Consider the following 16,938-nt stretch of genomic DNA (forward strand, 5'->3'; position numbering starts at 1 on the left):
CGATACATTTGAATAGTTCTGTGTGAATACCGATACATTTGACCAGTTCTGTGTGGATACCGATACATTTGAATAGTTCTGTGTGAATACCGATACATTTTAATAGTTCTGTGTGAATACCGATACATTTTAATAGCTTCGGTTACCGCACATTGAATTAAAGACTACATGGGGTAGATTAATGGGTATGTGTGTTTTTCATACCGTCTCATTTCTATGCAGTGTGTACACCGTGTTATGCTAATCGCGATTAGCGCATTAGCATGCTAGCATTAGATGGCAGGATGCTTGATGTTACTATCCGATGTGTGCGTGTACTATTGCTAGCTAAACAACAAATGACTAACGTTAGCTGTTGTCGAGATGGAACTTTTGATGCATATTAAACATAGGTGGGTAACGTAGGTAACAGCCATGGCTTTTGGCAAAAGCAACGTTCCCTGACCGGGAATCGAACCCGGGCCGCGGCGGTGAGAGCGCCGAATCCTAACCACTAGACCACCAGGGACGGCGAAACACTTGCACTTTTCTCACTTGTTTATTTAAGGGTGCCGATATGGATGTAGCTAAGGTTAGCATGCTGTTTGAAGCATCATTGTGCCGGAGGACCCTTTGGCTTGTGTTGTGAGTGTGTAAGCTCGTTGTGTAAGTATCTCTCTGCAAGGTTATCAGATGTGAGATGTAATAAGTACAACTGTGCAGGGTAAACTTTATTCTTAAATATCCCTTTAGAATAAAATCGAAACAGAAAAGTCTGCGAGTAGCTGAGTAGAGGGATACCCCACTGCACCCGTTCTTCCCTTCCTGCTCTCAGTCACACTGTTTTGAATCGAACTGCACATTAAAATTCCTTCTCGACACATTTGGAGCAATAAAACAAAATCCCATAGCCCAAAAGATTGTATATGCTCTCCTGAAAAAAGCAGTTGTAAGACAATAATGGGCAAGGGGGATAGCAGACTGGCACAGTTGGGCCAAGCTGTAGTACAGCCAGGGATGACATAAACAGCAGAAATCTCTTCTGTCAGTCATAGCCACGTAATGCAACCTGAGATAATAGCTGATGTCCTGCCAAAGACAGGATGCAGTGTCTAAACCCTGTTATCGAAAGGCTGAAGCGCTAATCCGCTCCATTTATCTCCCCAACATCGGCGGAATTTTGTTTAACTACGCAATGTGGGCTTACAATACAACGTGACAACAGATGGAAAAAAATTCATCTGAAACCAACGGTCGTGAGAGGACATTACAAACATTTAATGGGATGGTCATAATTATGTGGTGTGGCCATACGAACCCACATGTGTAATCATGCTGATGGGCTGAGGGAGGAATTCACAGGCATCAGCAGGATTATGGAAGTTGTCTCACCACGCCTGGCGGCAGATGAGCCTGCTGCCTGAGCTCTGACGCTGGTGAGACCCAGCTGCAGACCGATTCATGCCGTAGCAGCACCATCAGATGCTCCTGAACTTGACAGGAGAATGTCTTCCCCTTCTTTGTAAATATGTACCGGTAAACGTTAAATCAAATCAGTGGCACCACAGGTCCTTGGTCAGTCACAGGCTCTGCTGCCATCCATCAAACACCATCTCTGCCTTAGATGGTCTGAATAGAGGGTGTGTGAGACAGAAAGAGAGAGAGAGAGAAAGAGAGAGAGAGAAAGACTCATCTTACTTCTGTTTTTCCTCTCACTCATGTGTGCCTGGTTGTATTGGTGACCAAGTAACAACCATTACCTCAAACAGGCTAACAATCAAGTTTTAGGTTCGGAGCCTCCTATCACACCGATGGCCTCGCTTTGTGATGGTGCATCATTCCACGGATTGGCCTCGCTCACACGCTGGCATCCTCCACAGTGTTTCTTTAGGAGGGATCCTGGGGTTTCTGAGACGGTGCCAGTCCACTTGGCTTGTTTGGATCTAAAACAGGTAGATTCTTAGTCTTGGGTGTAGAAGATGAGAATAATAGAAGGTTTAAACTAGGAGGTAGGAACCAGGTTTAATTTTGTACCGCTTAAATGACCTCTTAAAGGCCATGCCCTGAAAAACACCAATTCTGGTTGAGGAAGTGGGTGTACACAAAGTGCACCACTATGGCGCACGTACACACTTCACCAAGGAAAGAGCACACACAGATGTCCTGCAGGTTAACCGTTTTTTCTATTTCGGTTTCCCAAGTGCATATGTTTATTTGCCCCTCTCACCTGTGTTGCTCCCTTTGGTCTGGGAGATGTCAGGTTTTTTCCCGTCAAATCTCACATCCACAGTCAAGGTGACCACAAGTCTGTTTTTTTTTTTTCCCAAGTTTGAGAACCTATCCGTCCGGAGGAAAATCCCCCTACGGCTCAGAATGACGGCAAACATAGACCATGGTCGGGGAAATGAGGTAAAATGTGGTAAACAAGGGAGTAAATAGAAGAGTCGTTGTGCTGGGGCGGGCAGAGCGCACCTGGGTGGCTGCAGCTGAGTCAGGTCCTGCTTTCGACCCGGTCTGACTGCCGGCCTGTCTGTCTTGAAGGCACCGTTGTTTGGGCAGTCCCGGGACAGTGTGTTGTTCCATGGAGTCCAGGTGCACCAGTGAACAGGGTCATGGAAAGGTCTCGTCGGCTGAACTTGGCCCCCGGAGGCCGTTGATGAGGTTGCAGAGTCACCCGGAGAAACAAGAATATTTGGTATGATTAGCTACATCAACTTAATGATACATTTTATACACCGTCTAGAAAAATATGTGTTAGACCATATTGTTTGCATATTGTCAGAGAGGTGTTTATTTGATTGCATGGTCATATATGGGGCTTTAATCTGTGGCGTTGAACTGTCTCACATCATACTAATATAAGCATCTAATATTTTACTTTCCTCTATGGAAAGGGGTAACAAATTAGAAACACTTTGATCTGGAGTCTTTGGACAACGCTGAGCTGAATGTCTCTGTATATAATGTGCAGCAGTTAACTTGACACTGATCCTGTCTTTTGACTTGAGAGATATTATAAAGTGTGACCGGAATACTTCAACCTGCAATAAGGGTCTACTGTGGGCCACACAGCAGAAACTACCTGTTAACACTGTTTGATTATTACCTTTTATGTCCACATGCTAAACTTTTTTGTAGCAACTTGGAAATTAATTGGATTTCTTGTGACCTGATGAATGGCCAATATCTCTTTTTGCTGTTTTGGTCTCCAATGTATATATTTGCATGACAAAATGAATGAATAACATAACTTACCTACGACCACGTCATTTCACATTTGCCCCAAATCACCTTATTTCAAAACTGTCATATTAAGTGCTGCAGAAAATCCCAAATTCAGATGCAGCATTTTTAGAATTTTAGAGTTTTATAGGGATGAATACAAATGCAAGCCAAATAACCTCAAAAGGAAATAACGAGAAGTAATGGTGGGCTTTCTGATCATGACATCAAGACCTTTGAAATGTGTGGTGGAAATTTGTGGATTAAGCCCTTGTGAGAAATCAAAAGTATCTCAAACTCGCTTGTGATTTGGTATTTATTACTAACTAGAATATAGACAAATCATTAAGAATACAGAACAGACAGAAGTCAAATGAACCGATTCAGCTGAAAAGGGACAGATTGTTCCTTCTTCCTCAAAGGAGCAGGAATATCTGACAAAGGTTCTTGGGAAGAACAGGAGCTTTAATACACTATGGAGAGGTTTGTGTTGTCCAATCAGAAGACCACCCTGGGAACGGAATTTCAGTAGGAAACCGCCCCTAACCTTTACCCTTAATGCGACCCAGGCAATCATGCTTTGACAGACAAAAGGAAAGACAACAAATAATCAATAAAAGCACCAACTGGATTCAGGCTAAACTCAGCAAAAACAGGATGCCACCGTGGACTAGGTTAGGTCACAGGTTTCCCAATAAAGGTCACACACCAAGTTCCTGAGAGACACACAGTTTGCAGCACAACAAAATCTCTCACAACATAATGCACTTATTGTAAGTCTCTTTGGATAAAAGTGTCAGCTAAGTGACATGTGATGTAATGTAATGTAAAGATCTCTACTGCCCTCTGGTGTTCACGGCATGTAACACTTAACGTGTGACAACCATGCTGCCCACATGCGTGCACAAGAAACCCCCACCAGATTGTTAGTGTTCAATTGAGTATGCCAATACAGCTCAAATATAAGCATACATCAGTCATACTGTACCCGTGGTACCAATTTAAAAAAAAATATATATATTTCTCCTTAATTTAATCTTCTTTTAAAGAATCAATACTATTTTGTCTGTTTAATTCATCTATTTGGAGGTTGGGCTATCCCAGATGCAGAACTGTGCTGTTCAGTTTGAGGTAAATATGAGTACCTAAATACATTGTATAGTATGTGGGGAGAACAAGTATTTGATATTCTGCCGATTTTGCAGGTTCTTCCACTTACATAGCACAAAAGGCTGGGATGGGTTACAGGACAATAGGCCAACGGCTTGGTGAGAAGGCAACAACTGTTGGCGCAATTATCAGAAATAGAAGAAAATCAAGATGATGATACCCCCCCCCGGTTTGGGGCTTCATGCAAGATCTCACATTGTATCAATGATCATGAGAAAGGTGAGGGATCAGCCCAGAACTACACGGCAGGACCTGGTCAATGACCTGAAGTGAGCTGGGACCACAGCCTCAAAGAAAACCATTTGTAACACACCACGCCCTCATGGATTAAAATCCTGCAGCGCACGCAGGGTCCCCCTGCTCAAGCCAGCGCATGTCTAAGCCCGTCTTAAGTTTGCCAATGACCATCCATCTTTGCTTTTCTGCAAAGGGGACAGGCCGACTGCACGGTATTGAGGGGAGGATGAATAGGGCCATGTATCGAGAGATCGTGGCCAACAACCTTACATTACATTAAATGTCATTTAGCTGACACTTTTATCCAAAGCGACTTACAATAAGTGCATTTCCACATAGAGATACAAACTCAGAAGAACAAGTAACAAGAAAGTACATTTTCATCAAATAAGCAGTTTCAAAACATGTTATAGAAAAGTGCCATTATAAGTACAGTTTAAGTGCTACCATTTGTTAGTGCTTGGGTTTGCTAGTGTTTTAGTCAAGGTAGAGTTTTAGGTCAGGCTGCTGTCTGCGGCGTGAAATGAGGCTGACCGCCCCGTGCTGGGGGCATCAGATGGTCCCGTTAACTACACCTCACGTCTCCGACATCCTCCATGGAATTTTTTACGATGGCTGAATGTTAACAAACCGACCGCAGAAATGTTGCTTGAACACCTAATTTCTCGCCTGAAAACGTCCTAAAATGACATTCCGTCCCTTGAATATGGTAGTATTTATAAACTTAATCTGGCGAGCCCGGACTTCAAGGCATGTGAAGGAAGTGCGTATGATTGGCGCATTGCGCTGTTCAAAATCAGCGCTCTTTGCTTCCGCCTTCCGGTGTAACTGAGATTCTCTCACACTGTATACTGAGATTCTCTCACACTGTATACTGAGATGCTCTCACACTGTATACTCAGATGCTCTCACACTGTATACTCAGATGCTCTCACACTGTATACTCAGATGCTCTCACACTGTATACTCAGATGCTCTCACGCACTCTAGTGAGATGGCATGAGTGTCTCAATAGTGTGTGTGAGAGTGTCTCAATAGTGTGTGTGAGAGTGTCTCAGTAGTGTGTATGAGAGTGTCTAAGTAGTGTGTGTGAGAGTGTCTCAGTAGTGTGTGTGAGAGTGTCTCAGTAGTGTGTGTGAGAGTGTCTCAGTAGTTAAGTCCTAAACGGCCCCTCATAGTCCTCTGTCAACTTATAAACACTAACTGCCCAACTTTTCATCTGGCTCACTTCACACACATAATAGGCAGTTTCTTCAAAGGATTGGTAACTTTATAAATCTCGTGTCACATGGACTAAAGCTCTATTGCCCACCACTTATGCTCTACTCTTAACTACTGAAACACTCTCACACACTATTGAGGCACTCTCACCCTGAGAGCATTTCACTATACAACATGAGAGCATCTCACTATACAATGTGAGAGAATCTCACTATACAATGTGAGAGAATCTCACTATACAATGTGAGAGAATCTCAGTATACAATGTGAGAGAATCTCACTATACAATGTGAGAGAATCTCACTATACAATGTGAGAGAATCTCAGTATACAATGTGAGAGAATCTCAGTATACAATGTGAGAGAATCTCACTATACAGTGTGAGAGAATCTCAGTTACACCGGAAGGCGGAAGCAAAGAGCGCTGATTTTGAACAGCGCAATACGCCAATCATACGCCTTGAAGTCCGGGCTCGCCCGTCCAAGTTTATAAATACTACCATATTCAAGGGACCGAATGTCATTTTAGGACGTTTTCAGGCGAGAAATTAGTTGTTTAATCAACATTTCTGCGGTCGGTTTATTTACCATCAGCAATCGTAAAAAGTTCCATGAAGGATGTGGAGATGTGAGGTGTAGTTAACGGGACCACGTGATGCCCCCAGCACCGGGCGGTCAGCCTCATCTCACGCCGCAGACAGCACTTTTTCTGAAAGTTGCTGTGGAAAACTATTCGGATACTATATTTTCCTTGGGAAAGGAAACGGTCACAAATGATCCTGAACATAGGGTCACACTCTCGACCCACTAACACTGAGCCATTGTTTAGTTATGGCTCTTATCTATAGCGAGTTGTAAATTAATATTTGATCAAATTGCACTTTTTTTTTTTTTTGTATCCTTATGGTTAAAATGCACTTATTCTAAGTCACTTTGGATGAAAGCGTCAGCTAAATGACATATATGTAAAAACTATGTAAAAAACAAATATATACATATATATATATATATATATATATATATAATGTTATTCTAGTTTTAAATTTTGGAGGACCTTCTTTCCTTTTTAAGTTACTTGTAAATCCAACTCCACTACACTTATTTTATGGAAGCACACTTTTCTGAAAGCTGCTGTAAAAAAACTATTCGGAGCAAGATTTTCTATTTAAATATGTTAGTGGTTTTCTATAATAAAACTGTGGGTCCAGACTTTTTGTCCCACTTTATCAAACCGTCATTCCCTTTAAGGGAGTCGGGTGTTCAAAATAAATGGATCATTCAGACGGGAAATGCATCGTGGGAGGAGTTTCACAAACAAGAACTAGACAGCCTTTAGGTTTCGTTTCTTGGGTGGAGTCGCAGCAAAAGTAGTTTTACGCCCGCTGGAGTTTGACAAAGCTGGAGGAGCGGCACTGATCTGCATCTTTAACCTTCTCGCTACAGGTAAACGTTAGAATGTGTATCGCGTCTTTGAGGATGTCAATCATCGCGGGTGACTCTTGTTGACCGTCTGAAAGCTGTAAAATCTTCACCGTGAACAACGAGCTGAAGGCTGCAACGTCACACGCTAGAATTGGAGGAGGAAGGAGGTCGTTCCGACTGTAGTAGACTGGGTTTTTCATGGGTTCATGGGTAAATAAGTTCCGTGATACCCGCCACCGTCTTAAGTGCGTATTATAACCCACCAAGATATCACACCGACTCGATACATTGTTTGAACTCTTTAGGACTGAGAAACAGATCGTTATTATTTACATGGAATATTACCGAAGAGGCATGGCGTTGGTGACTCTATCTGTCCACACTTTATTACTATTTTCATTTAGTAAAATGTGATTCTCTAAAGTTATAACGTGACTTTTTGCTTAGCTTTCAGTGTCCGTTCGTCGTCATGAATGAATTTGTTCGTGATAAATTAACTGAGTGGGGTCTCCAAGTCTGGATAGAAAAATTTGAAGGTAAAGTATTACCATAACTCTCTTTTTAGAGCACAGATGTCGTGGATATTGTTCACGGTAGGGCCCCGAATGATGAAAACCGTGAAGGTATCAGAAAATGCTTTACTAATTTGTACTTCAATATTCCACATTTATTGCAACATAAGAAATAGTTGTAAATACAACTTTAACAATCAGAGAGATTGCCCCAGCGGTGACACACAGGGACGTGCAGGACAAACATATATTTTGCACAGATATCATATTTTACAAATATTACTGGGTACATTCAATATTCATTAAAGAGGGGTTTTAGAGAGGGGTGCTGCAGGTGTTGCGACACCCCTTTGTCCTCTATCGGCCAGCCATCACTGACAGATGTTTCACACTGTATGACCTACCAATACTGAAACATCTACAGAATTAATACAACGATGAAACATGTCCTTGCAATTTATTTCTCTGGTCAGAGAATACAAAAGCACCAAAAAGAAACGTGGACATTTTAAAGGGACACATAATCTAAGCCTAGTAGCCGCTTGTCACTATCTTGTACTTTATTAAGATGAGGATCCCAGCGGTGCTGAAATCAGGATAAAAAAACAATTACAACATACAAATACAATCATGCTGTATTCAAGATGTACTACTCTTAGAACAATTTACTTAATCCCTATTTCACTCTTTCTATAGTTGATTTATGTATCATTTGGATTTTTGCTTGACTGAGATTAAACTTGAAATTTTGTAATTGCAGACGAAGGTGTTGATGAGGAAAGTTTTTACAATCTGGAAGATCAAGAAATTGCCGAATTGATCCCAAAAGTGGGACCACGGACAAAATTCAAGAAGAGACTGAAGTTGTTAAAGGTAATATTCTGTGCTGTAAGCAGAATTTACACAAATACTTTATATAGAATATAGGAGCTTAGAATTAATGATGAATAATTGATGACAATATCTAATTAACAATAATAGCATGTGCTTGAATTTTAACATTTATTTACTATTATGGGTTCACAAGGAACAAAACACAGCAAATCCAGATACAGCTGATGCGTCTGCTCAAGTAAGTTGAATAAAGTTGAATCAAAGCACTGCGGTATCACAAGGAATTTATTATGAATATTTATTGATTAATTTTAAAACATAAAATGTATATGTTCACCCTCAGGTCATTCCATCCACCAGTAGAACAAGTAATGAAGGTGAGATGTACTTTGTCTTATTGATTACATGTCGTGTGAGAGGCGGATGCCACAAACTTTTCTAAATCCTTTTTCTTCCACCCACCAAAACAAAAATCCCCAAAAAGGAAAGAGAAGGTCTGATCTCCAGGGCGAGTCCAATCAACAGCAACCACCGACTAAGAAACAAAGACCGGGATCCTACTCAGGTATTTATGATACTTTCCAAACAATGACAACCTCCAACTTACCAAAGGGGTTAACATTTCTCTGTAATAACATTTTTACTCACTAACAATACTGCTCTATGTAATCTCACCAAACAACCCCAATCAGTCTACACACACATGCAGGTATCCATAGCAACGTAATGCTTCAAAGTAAAAAACCTGTGGCCTTTAACTGTATATTGTTTTAAAAGCCAGGCCAGTGTTGATCCTTTGATAACATCCCAAGGCAGAATCCTGATGATACTCTGGAGCTTCCTAAATTGACCTGGCAGAGAAAGTTCATCTCACGCTTTAGCTTCTTCCCTCATTGTGCATTACCGCTTACTCAACTCACTGGTTCATGGTTCCTGCTGAATAGTTCTTTATATTCACTCCGACAGAAGAAATTATACTGGCTGATGTGAAAGAGATAATGGGACGTGTCCTAAAGACAATACCTCGTAAAGAAAACAACCTGAACGACTTTTTGAGGTAATAATCCAGTTTACTCAATTCTCACATCAATATGTTATCTGGGCTTGGTCATAGTTGATCACATTATGGCAATTTCATACAAATATCTATCAGGAAAAAGTGAAGCTTTTTTGAAGAATAATGAATATAATCTATACCATGATTGTTTGTCTGAGGGATTCAGTTGTGAGGCGGTAATCCTAGTTTTCTATTTGAAAAAAAGTCTTAATTTACCAACAATTCACAGAAAATTACGGTAATTCTACTGAAGAAGGTATAAAATGCTGCGTAGGTCTGTTCCTAGATGGATCTATTTCATATTTTTTAAACATTAAAATAACCCACACTTGTGTACAACAGGAGAAAAATCCACGATTTGGAGACGGACAAGAGGGAGGTGGTCGGCGTCTTTGGCAATACCGGAGCTGGAAAGAGCTATTTGATTAATGCCATCATTGGATTGAAGAACTTCTTGCCCTCTGGAGGCATCAGTGCATGTACGTCAGTCCTGATTAAAGTGGAGGCTAACATGCAGAACTCAAAGTACGAAGCAATCGTTGAGTTTATTACAAAAGAGGTAAAAATGAGCTTAATGTTTGTTTACTTGAAGCTATTTAAAAAGGCCTGATGTGGCTTCAAAAATACAGTTGTTGATTTCCCAGCATGCCATTTATTGAACAACGTTTAATATATATATATTTTTTACATTTCATTTAGGAGTGGAGAGATGAGTTGTGGTTCTCAAAAAATTTTAGTCTGGAAAATGGGGAAGATGACACAGAATATAAGGACATTGTTGAAAAGCTGTCAGCGCTGTATGGAGAAGACTGGAAAGAAAAATCTCCTGATGACCTCATGGATGGCAAATATTTCAAAAAGATCCCAGAATTTCTCCAATCCAACGAAGAACTGAGAAAGAAGATTTTTACAGCCGATGAGGTAAGACTAAACATTCTTCATCACTTCATAAAAAGCCTTCTGTTGTGTCTGACAGTAGTTTGACAAATGTAAAAGTAAAATCAGAACGTGATTCTTTCTAATGAAAGAAAGAGTGGCCTTCCTCCATCACTGCAAACGCACATCAAATGTATCTTTCATTATCATGAAGACGATGTGTACCAGTAACTAAATAAATTTACAGTATATAACTTAACAACACCCAAAATAATACATTGATATTAATTGACATCTTGTATTGAATCTCAATACTGCTTTTGTTTTTGGTAAATTTTCTTTGAATCAAACAATTTCCAGTTGGTAAACATGACCTTTGGAGTACCACAGTGATTAGTCTTATCCCTCATTTTTTTGAACATTGAAATAATGAAAAAATGTTCTCTTGCTAAATCAATTGTCTTTGGTGCCCTTAATAAAAGATATTGAATAACTGCTCTCCTTAACTTTCCCATGTAAAGTTAAGATCCTCAATGAAGTTTACCCATGGTCATGAAGATACTCATTTAACGTTACATGGTATTGTCGAAGGATCTGTGCATCATTAAATTAACTCAAAACTAGAAGAAGAGGCGTATTGTGAGCGGCTGTACGCTCTCGTTTAACTTCCGCTTAGTTCATGTCCAATACAGTCTGTTAATGTACAAATGTCAGCTGTCTATTACGGAATCTTACAGACACAAACCACACTGATGGCATGAAGAAGAGTTAAAGCCCCGTTATTATTGGACATGGCTACAATCCTGTCACCATGCTGCCGACAAGCCGAAGTTGTATTGGGTGCTCGCTCCTTTTGCTAGACGCACACTCCTGAGCTTGAATCTCTTCCTTGAGGTCCTGGATGTTGTGATATAATTATTTGTATTATTTGAATTTTTTGCAGTATTTTAACGTTGAAAAATGCTTTACTAAAGCAATTAGTAAAGCAGTTTGAAGTTGGAGTCTGTGGTTACATTTAAAATCGCCTGAATGGATCTCATTTGACTATTTATTGCAGGCCGAAAAGCTATTTAAAAGTTTAATCAGATACACAAGAACCAACACAGATGACCCAGAAGATGAAGGCACAAGGACGTGGTATTGGCCGCTGGTGAAGTGTGTGACCATCAAGGTGCCAGATGCTGATCTTCTGAAGCATGTCACACTGGTGGATCTTCCTGGAAATGGGGACACTAACAAGAGCAGAGACAATATGTGGAAAACGGTAATTCATCACATGCAATGCTTTTTATTGTGTGTTACTGTGCAGACTGCAAACTGTGACTTTGTATTATTGCAAAGAGCTGATAACCATCATAATGAACTTGTTGTCGTATCTGTTCAGATCATTGGAAGTTGTTCCACTATCTGGATTGTGACTGACATCAATCGAGCTGGATCAGCCAAAGAAGCCTGGGAAATCCTGAAAGATGCCTGCAGCTACATGGGAAATGGTGGCCAGTGTAATGAGATTCACTTCATCTGCACAAAGTCTGATGGTCATTCAGATGCAAAAGACACGTAAGTGGTTTAACATGCCAAAAGTACATATACATGTGTGTTAAAGTTATTAGGAGGAATTATAAGTGGTTATGAAACAGTCTCAATAATAATTCTGATGCCTCTATATGACCAATATTAGAAATCAAGACCATCAGCGTGAAAATTATTTTCTACATATTCATTTTTAATGCTGGTTTATTGATTTTAGTCCTTCCAAGGAAATTCCTTGAGAAAATAATAGCTTCTGACAGTCAACACAATTGAGCAATCTGAAACAGTATTATGTTACTTTGTATTTATTATTAACAACTCACTTCACTTCAACATTTCATTGAGATCAAAGAACTTTAAAATAAAGTGATACACAATTGAATGGTGGATCTTTTAGACTTTTGGATGCGGAAAAAAAAGTGAATTTAATGTTTCACTTCTCCAAAAACTGTTTGAGGTGGAAATTAATGAGAACGTTTTCATTTAGTTCAGCAGCTGGTATTCGTGATTTCATCTTAAAAAGAAACCAACAAGCCAAGGCCAAAGTGAAACAAGAATTTAACCAACTAAAGGAGGTTAAGGTGAGTATTGTAGTATGAAAGAAAGTTTATCACAAATTGTCTACAGCTGCAAGTTTAACTTAAAACCAGAATGTTTTCTTAACAGAAACACGTCAGTGAGAAAAGTTTCAAAGTCTTCACAGTGAGCTCTGTAGAGTTTCTAAATCACAAATATCTAAATCAAGAAGAAACTGGTAGGGGAAGTCTACATATATGAGCACATTTTGATTTACTTTATTCTAACAAAACAAATAAAATGAATGATTGAATTGTGGACACTTTTTTACAGAAATACCCAAACTTCAGGAGTTCCTGCAGGAGCTCAATGACTGTCACAAAGAGACGTTGAACTACGTGTCCGGAGCCCACGGGATCCTCTCTCTGATTCAAGGGGCCAGCCGTGGAGGAGGAGTAAGATCAAGTGACACATCTCATCTTTGATCTTAATCACCGTTCACATTGACAGAAAATAGTGAGAAAACATCGTGAAGTAAAAGACAGACGTCCTAAATGTGTTCCATACTTACATTTTAGCAATCAGGTAAGTTGTTTTCCTCAATGGTTTTTCTTCAGAGAGGCTGCATAACCAAAGTAATTTAAGGGGTGTCTCGCTCAAAATAACATAATGGTTACGTTGCTTTGAATGCTGAATGTGTTTTTGTTTATTACAGGCTGAGAAAAAGAAATCTGTGTGCACAATCCTTGAAACAAAGATGAAAGATGAACTTCAAAAAGTCAGGAATCAAATGGTAGAAACATACGAGGATTTTAAAAGGTGCCTCAATGAAGGAGTTGAAAAATCTGAACATTCCTGTGAAACGGTCTTAGAGTCGGTGATAAATCCTGTAAGTATTTTCTTTCTACCTACATAATGATTATTGCATTGCATTTTAATGATTGTTGAAATTCACATTAAACGTTAAAATATTGTTGTTTTTTCTCTTTTGTATCAGAGAAGGCCAGGAGGTGGTTTCCACAAGACACTGAAGTATTTAGTCGAGCACAACGGCATCTACAAGGCTGAAAAGAATCGAGCAACGAGGAAACCAAAAAACCTCAACATGAAGTTATCTTCATACCTGACTGAGAGCATCGATGAGAAATTCAAGGAGACCTTCCCGTAAGAAATAACTTAACAAAGACATAAAACCCTGTGCAGGCTGGTTGTACAAACTATCCCTGGAACAACATTATGCAGTTATAACAGTTATGTGATATAATACATTTATATTACTTTAAAATGCAAACTTGTCAATGCTGTTCATGAAACATTTCAACTTTTTAACATGTTTCAGAAATGAAGTAAATTGTGGACCATTCAACGGAAAAATCAATTCGTTTTCACTTGGCACAAAGAGGATGAAAATGAAGCCAGAGTACGAAGATGTCAAACTTCAACTGGAATTCCTCAATGCAGAGGTAAAGGAAGAGAAGTGTACCAGTAGTCCATTGTGTAGCTGTTAGTGCAGGTCAGAAAGGCCCAAGTAGAAGGCTGAGAAGAGAGGAGACACAAGAGGAGCCTCATTTTTAGATTATCTTGATTGGATTCAAAATGTGTGAATCTTTAATATTCTCTCTCAGGAAGATAAGATGAAGAAGAAACTCATCAAAGTCATCCGTGAACGTAAGAAAAGGATCTACAGCAGTCTGATGACAACAGTTGAGGAATCAATGCAGAAATGCTATGATGGTACAATAAAAGATCTGGAAATGTACAACATGACACTGACACCATGCATTATTTACCGTTTTTGTGTCTAAAGAAATTATAATTTAATTTAATTGAGAAAACGTTTTCTGTTTTATTGTAGATGCAAAAGTAATAAGAGGAGCCAACTCACTGATTAACATGAGGGAAACAATGAGGAAGCATGTTCATGATTCAAAACACAACATGTTCAAGAATGCTAAAAAGGTCATGTTGGACCAGCTGAGAGACTTGATGGTTTGTAACATTTTATCATATGTCAAACAATGAGGACATTAGACTTATTCTTGGTCATCATCAATACTTATTGTGTTCTTTTTATGCTAATTTAGAATGACATCCTGAAGGACCTGAAAGTGACGATGCAGGAATCAATCGACCTGTCGCTCAAGACAGACGGTGACTCAATCCCAGGTAAAGGCAACAAAATAAAAACATGAAAATCTCTAAAAATACAAAGAAATCCCAGTAAATTTCCAAATGTGTTTTTTTTTTTTAGATTTTACAGTGGAGCTTGGTAAGGTGAAGAACCACTATGAAGAACTGAAGGGAAGCGCAGAAGAAGACCAGTAGTTTGGTAAAAGCTGTTAAAACATCTACACTATGACTCTGGATTGATGTTCTGAATAACTCTTAACAGCCATTAGCCACCAGTCCACTATGATTACTGATTTAATGATTTACATTTTTCTTCTTGACTATATATCTATAATACATACATTTTCTGTCCAATTTTTAATTGTACTTCATTTTAGGAATTGAAATTAGAATGATTTTATGGGTGTGTAGATAAATCCTGAACATTGGTCTCAGCGTGTACTGTGTGTTGATTTTGGCAACGGTTTTAGGCTTTTCAAAGATAAAACTTACTGCAAAATAATGTTTTCTAAATGTTTTAATTCATGTATCAAAAATAGGATGGAACTAGATGATTGTAATCAACCCGCCTATCTGGTTTCTAATTATTTACTGAATACTTGTTTTGTCTTACTATACATTCTATGTGCATCTACAATATTTCGCACACCATACTCTGAAATAACGTTAATTGTTAAAGTGTCACATGGGCGTCACATGCCCTTTTTATTCATGTTTTAAAATGGTCTTAAAGCTTCTTTTTGTTGTTCGTCACTTTTATTATAAAATCAACAAATGATTTTCTCTTGTCAAATAATTCATGTTTATTGTCAAAGATTTGGCCCGTGATCATAATACATAACACAAATCTACACAACAGTTCCCAAATACTAAAACTATATTTGAAGGGTGTGATCAATTGTAACATAGTAGTTTATACCTGTTAGTAGACACACATTAGCCCCGTGCAGGTGGAATAGAACGTAGAGATTGTGGCTAATTTGCCTATTACCTGAGGATTATGATATATGTCACACTTTTACCTATTGTATGCCTGAACTCAATTTCCATCCATGTGGCAACTCTCTTTGGTGGAAGGGAAATTATTAAACCACCTATTTCTGTATCTGTTAAATAGACAACACAACTGTTTTCTACTTATTTCTTTGTTTTGCAGAGTGCGTACAGTCTGTTCGACCACTGAACATTCTTTGCAAAGAATAAAGCTTTTGCATTTGGTTTGTGTTCCTACATTGAACCTTGTACATTGGTGAGTGTGTGTCCAAACTAAACAGCATACAGCATGTTTTTTGGGGTTTGTCCAAAGTAAATATGCCTCTCTTGATGAACACAACTTTGGTCAAACAAGGCAAATGTACTTAAACTAGTTGCATGATGTGCTGATGAGGCCTTCGTCTTCCTTTGCAATAAAACAGAAAGATATGAGTGCATACTGTGGTGGTGGGGTGTGGTTAGCCCAGCTGCAGGGGGGAGAGTGGGGAGTGGTTCAGGGAACGGTGCCAGGAGGTAATTTGTGCAGCTGGACAACATGACTGATTTGTCCCCCCCTAAAAACAGTGAGCAGGACGCTGAGGGGGGGAGAGATCGAAGCAGGTGCTCAGGGGCCAGGCCGAGGAGCGGAGCGACAAATAAAAAAATACAGTTACGCAGCAACGTGTGTCCGTGCCTTGTTCACGGGGAACACGGTGGTAGTAGCTCCCATACGGCTACACATACTTTGTATGTTCTTTATGTCATTGCAGTATGCAGCCTGATGCACATGCAGCATAGTGGGTAAAGGTCTTTGAGTTAGTTAGGTTAGTCACACAGGGAGCATTTGCTGTAGACCTTAAATCCATGACGGTTACAATGGACTCCATTCACTGTCTAGTTTTTTAACAGCAAAAATAAAAATGTCACCTTCTCCTTCGATTCTTAGATATATATATATATATATATATATATATATATATATATATTAGGGCTGTCAAATGATTAAAAATTTTAATCAAATTAATCAGAATTTTCAGTGGATTAATCATGATTAATCACACCTGAATCCTAACAATTTTTTCTTTCTGAAATGCATACTAAAGATAAATAACAGGACACAGATACATAATTATTATTATCATCATTATTATTTTTTACATAAATACATGTTATTTATTTGATTTTTTTTTAAATAATCAAAAAAATAATGCACAGATTATTATCAAATAATCAAAGCAATGTTATTTGATAAGTTAC

The 16,938-nt window shown here is 39.0% G+C and overlaps 1 protein-coding gene and 1 non-coding gene across 2 annotated transcripts; one reads left to right on the forward strand and one right to left on the reverse strand.

Annotated features, from left to right (window-relative positions):
* Positions 1 to 436: 436 nt before the first annotated feature.
* On the reverse strand, positions 437 to 508 carry trnae-cuc (transfer RNA glutamic acid (anticodon CUC)). Its single transcript has one exon. It is a non-coding gene; the product is annotated as a tRNA-Glu (tRNA).
* Positions 509 to 7,127: 6,619 nt separating this feature from the next.
* Positions 7,128 to 15,927, forward strand: LOC134132909 (nuclear GTPase SLIP-GC-like). Its single transcript, XM_062565850.1, has 21 exons — positions 7,128 to 7,272; positions 7,699 to 7,787; positions 8,524 to 8,635; positions 8,781 to 8,835; positions 8,941 to 8,974; positions 9,082 to 9,162; positions 9,564 to 9,654; positions 9,997 to 10,213; positions 10,354 to 10,575; positions 11,588 to 11,794; positions 11,915 to 12,090; positions 12,551 to 12,644; positions 12,730 to 12,817; positions 12,913 to 13,034; positions 13,295 to 13,468; positions 13,577 to 13,743; positions 13,919 to 14,042; positions 14,205 to 14,313; positions 14,435 to 14,568; positions 14,664 to 14,745; positions 14,831 to 15,927. The coding sequence occupies exons 2-21, from the start codon at positions 7,721 to 7,723 to the stop codon at positions 14,902 to 14,904; spliced, it is 2,430 nt and encodes an 809-aa protein (XP_062421834.1). The 5' UTR covers positions 7,128 to 7,272; positions 7,699 to 7,720; the 3' UTR covers positions 14,905 to 15,927.
* The last annotated feature ends 1,011 nt before the right edge of the window (positions 15,928 to 16,938 follow it).

The sequence above is a fragment of the Pungitius pungitius genome, chromosome 12, assembly GCF_949316345.1.
Source record: "Pungitius pungitius chromosome 12, fPunPun2.1, whole genome shotgun sequence".
NCBI classification, from domain to species: Eukaryota; Metazoa; Chordata; class Actinopteri; order Perciformes; family Gasterosteidae; genus Pungitius; species Pungitius pungitius.

Bases quoted from the DNA above. Each gene is read 5' to 3' on its own strand.
- LOC134132909 (XM_062565850.1), top strand. From the start codon at position 7,721: ATGAATGAATTTGTTCGTGATAAATTAACTGAGTGGGGTCTCCAAGTC. The intron at 14,043-14,204 runs GTAAAGGAAGAG...ATTCTCTCTCAG, and splicing joins TGGAATTCCTCAATGCAGAG to GAAGATAAGATGAAGAAGAA. The intron at 14,569-14,663 runs GTTTGTAACATT...ATGCTAATTTAG, and splicing joins ACCAGCTGAGAGACTTGATG to AATGACATCCTGAAGGACCT.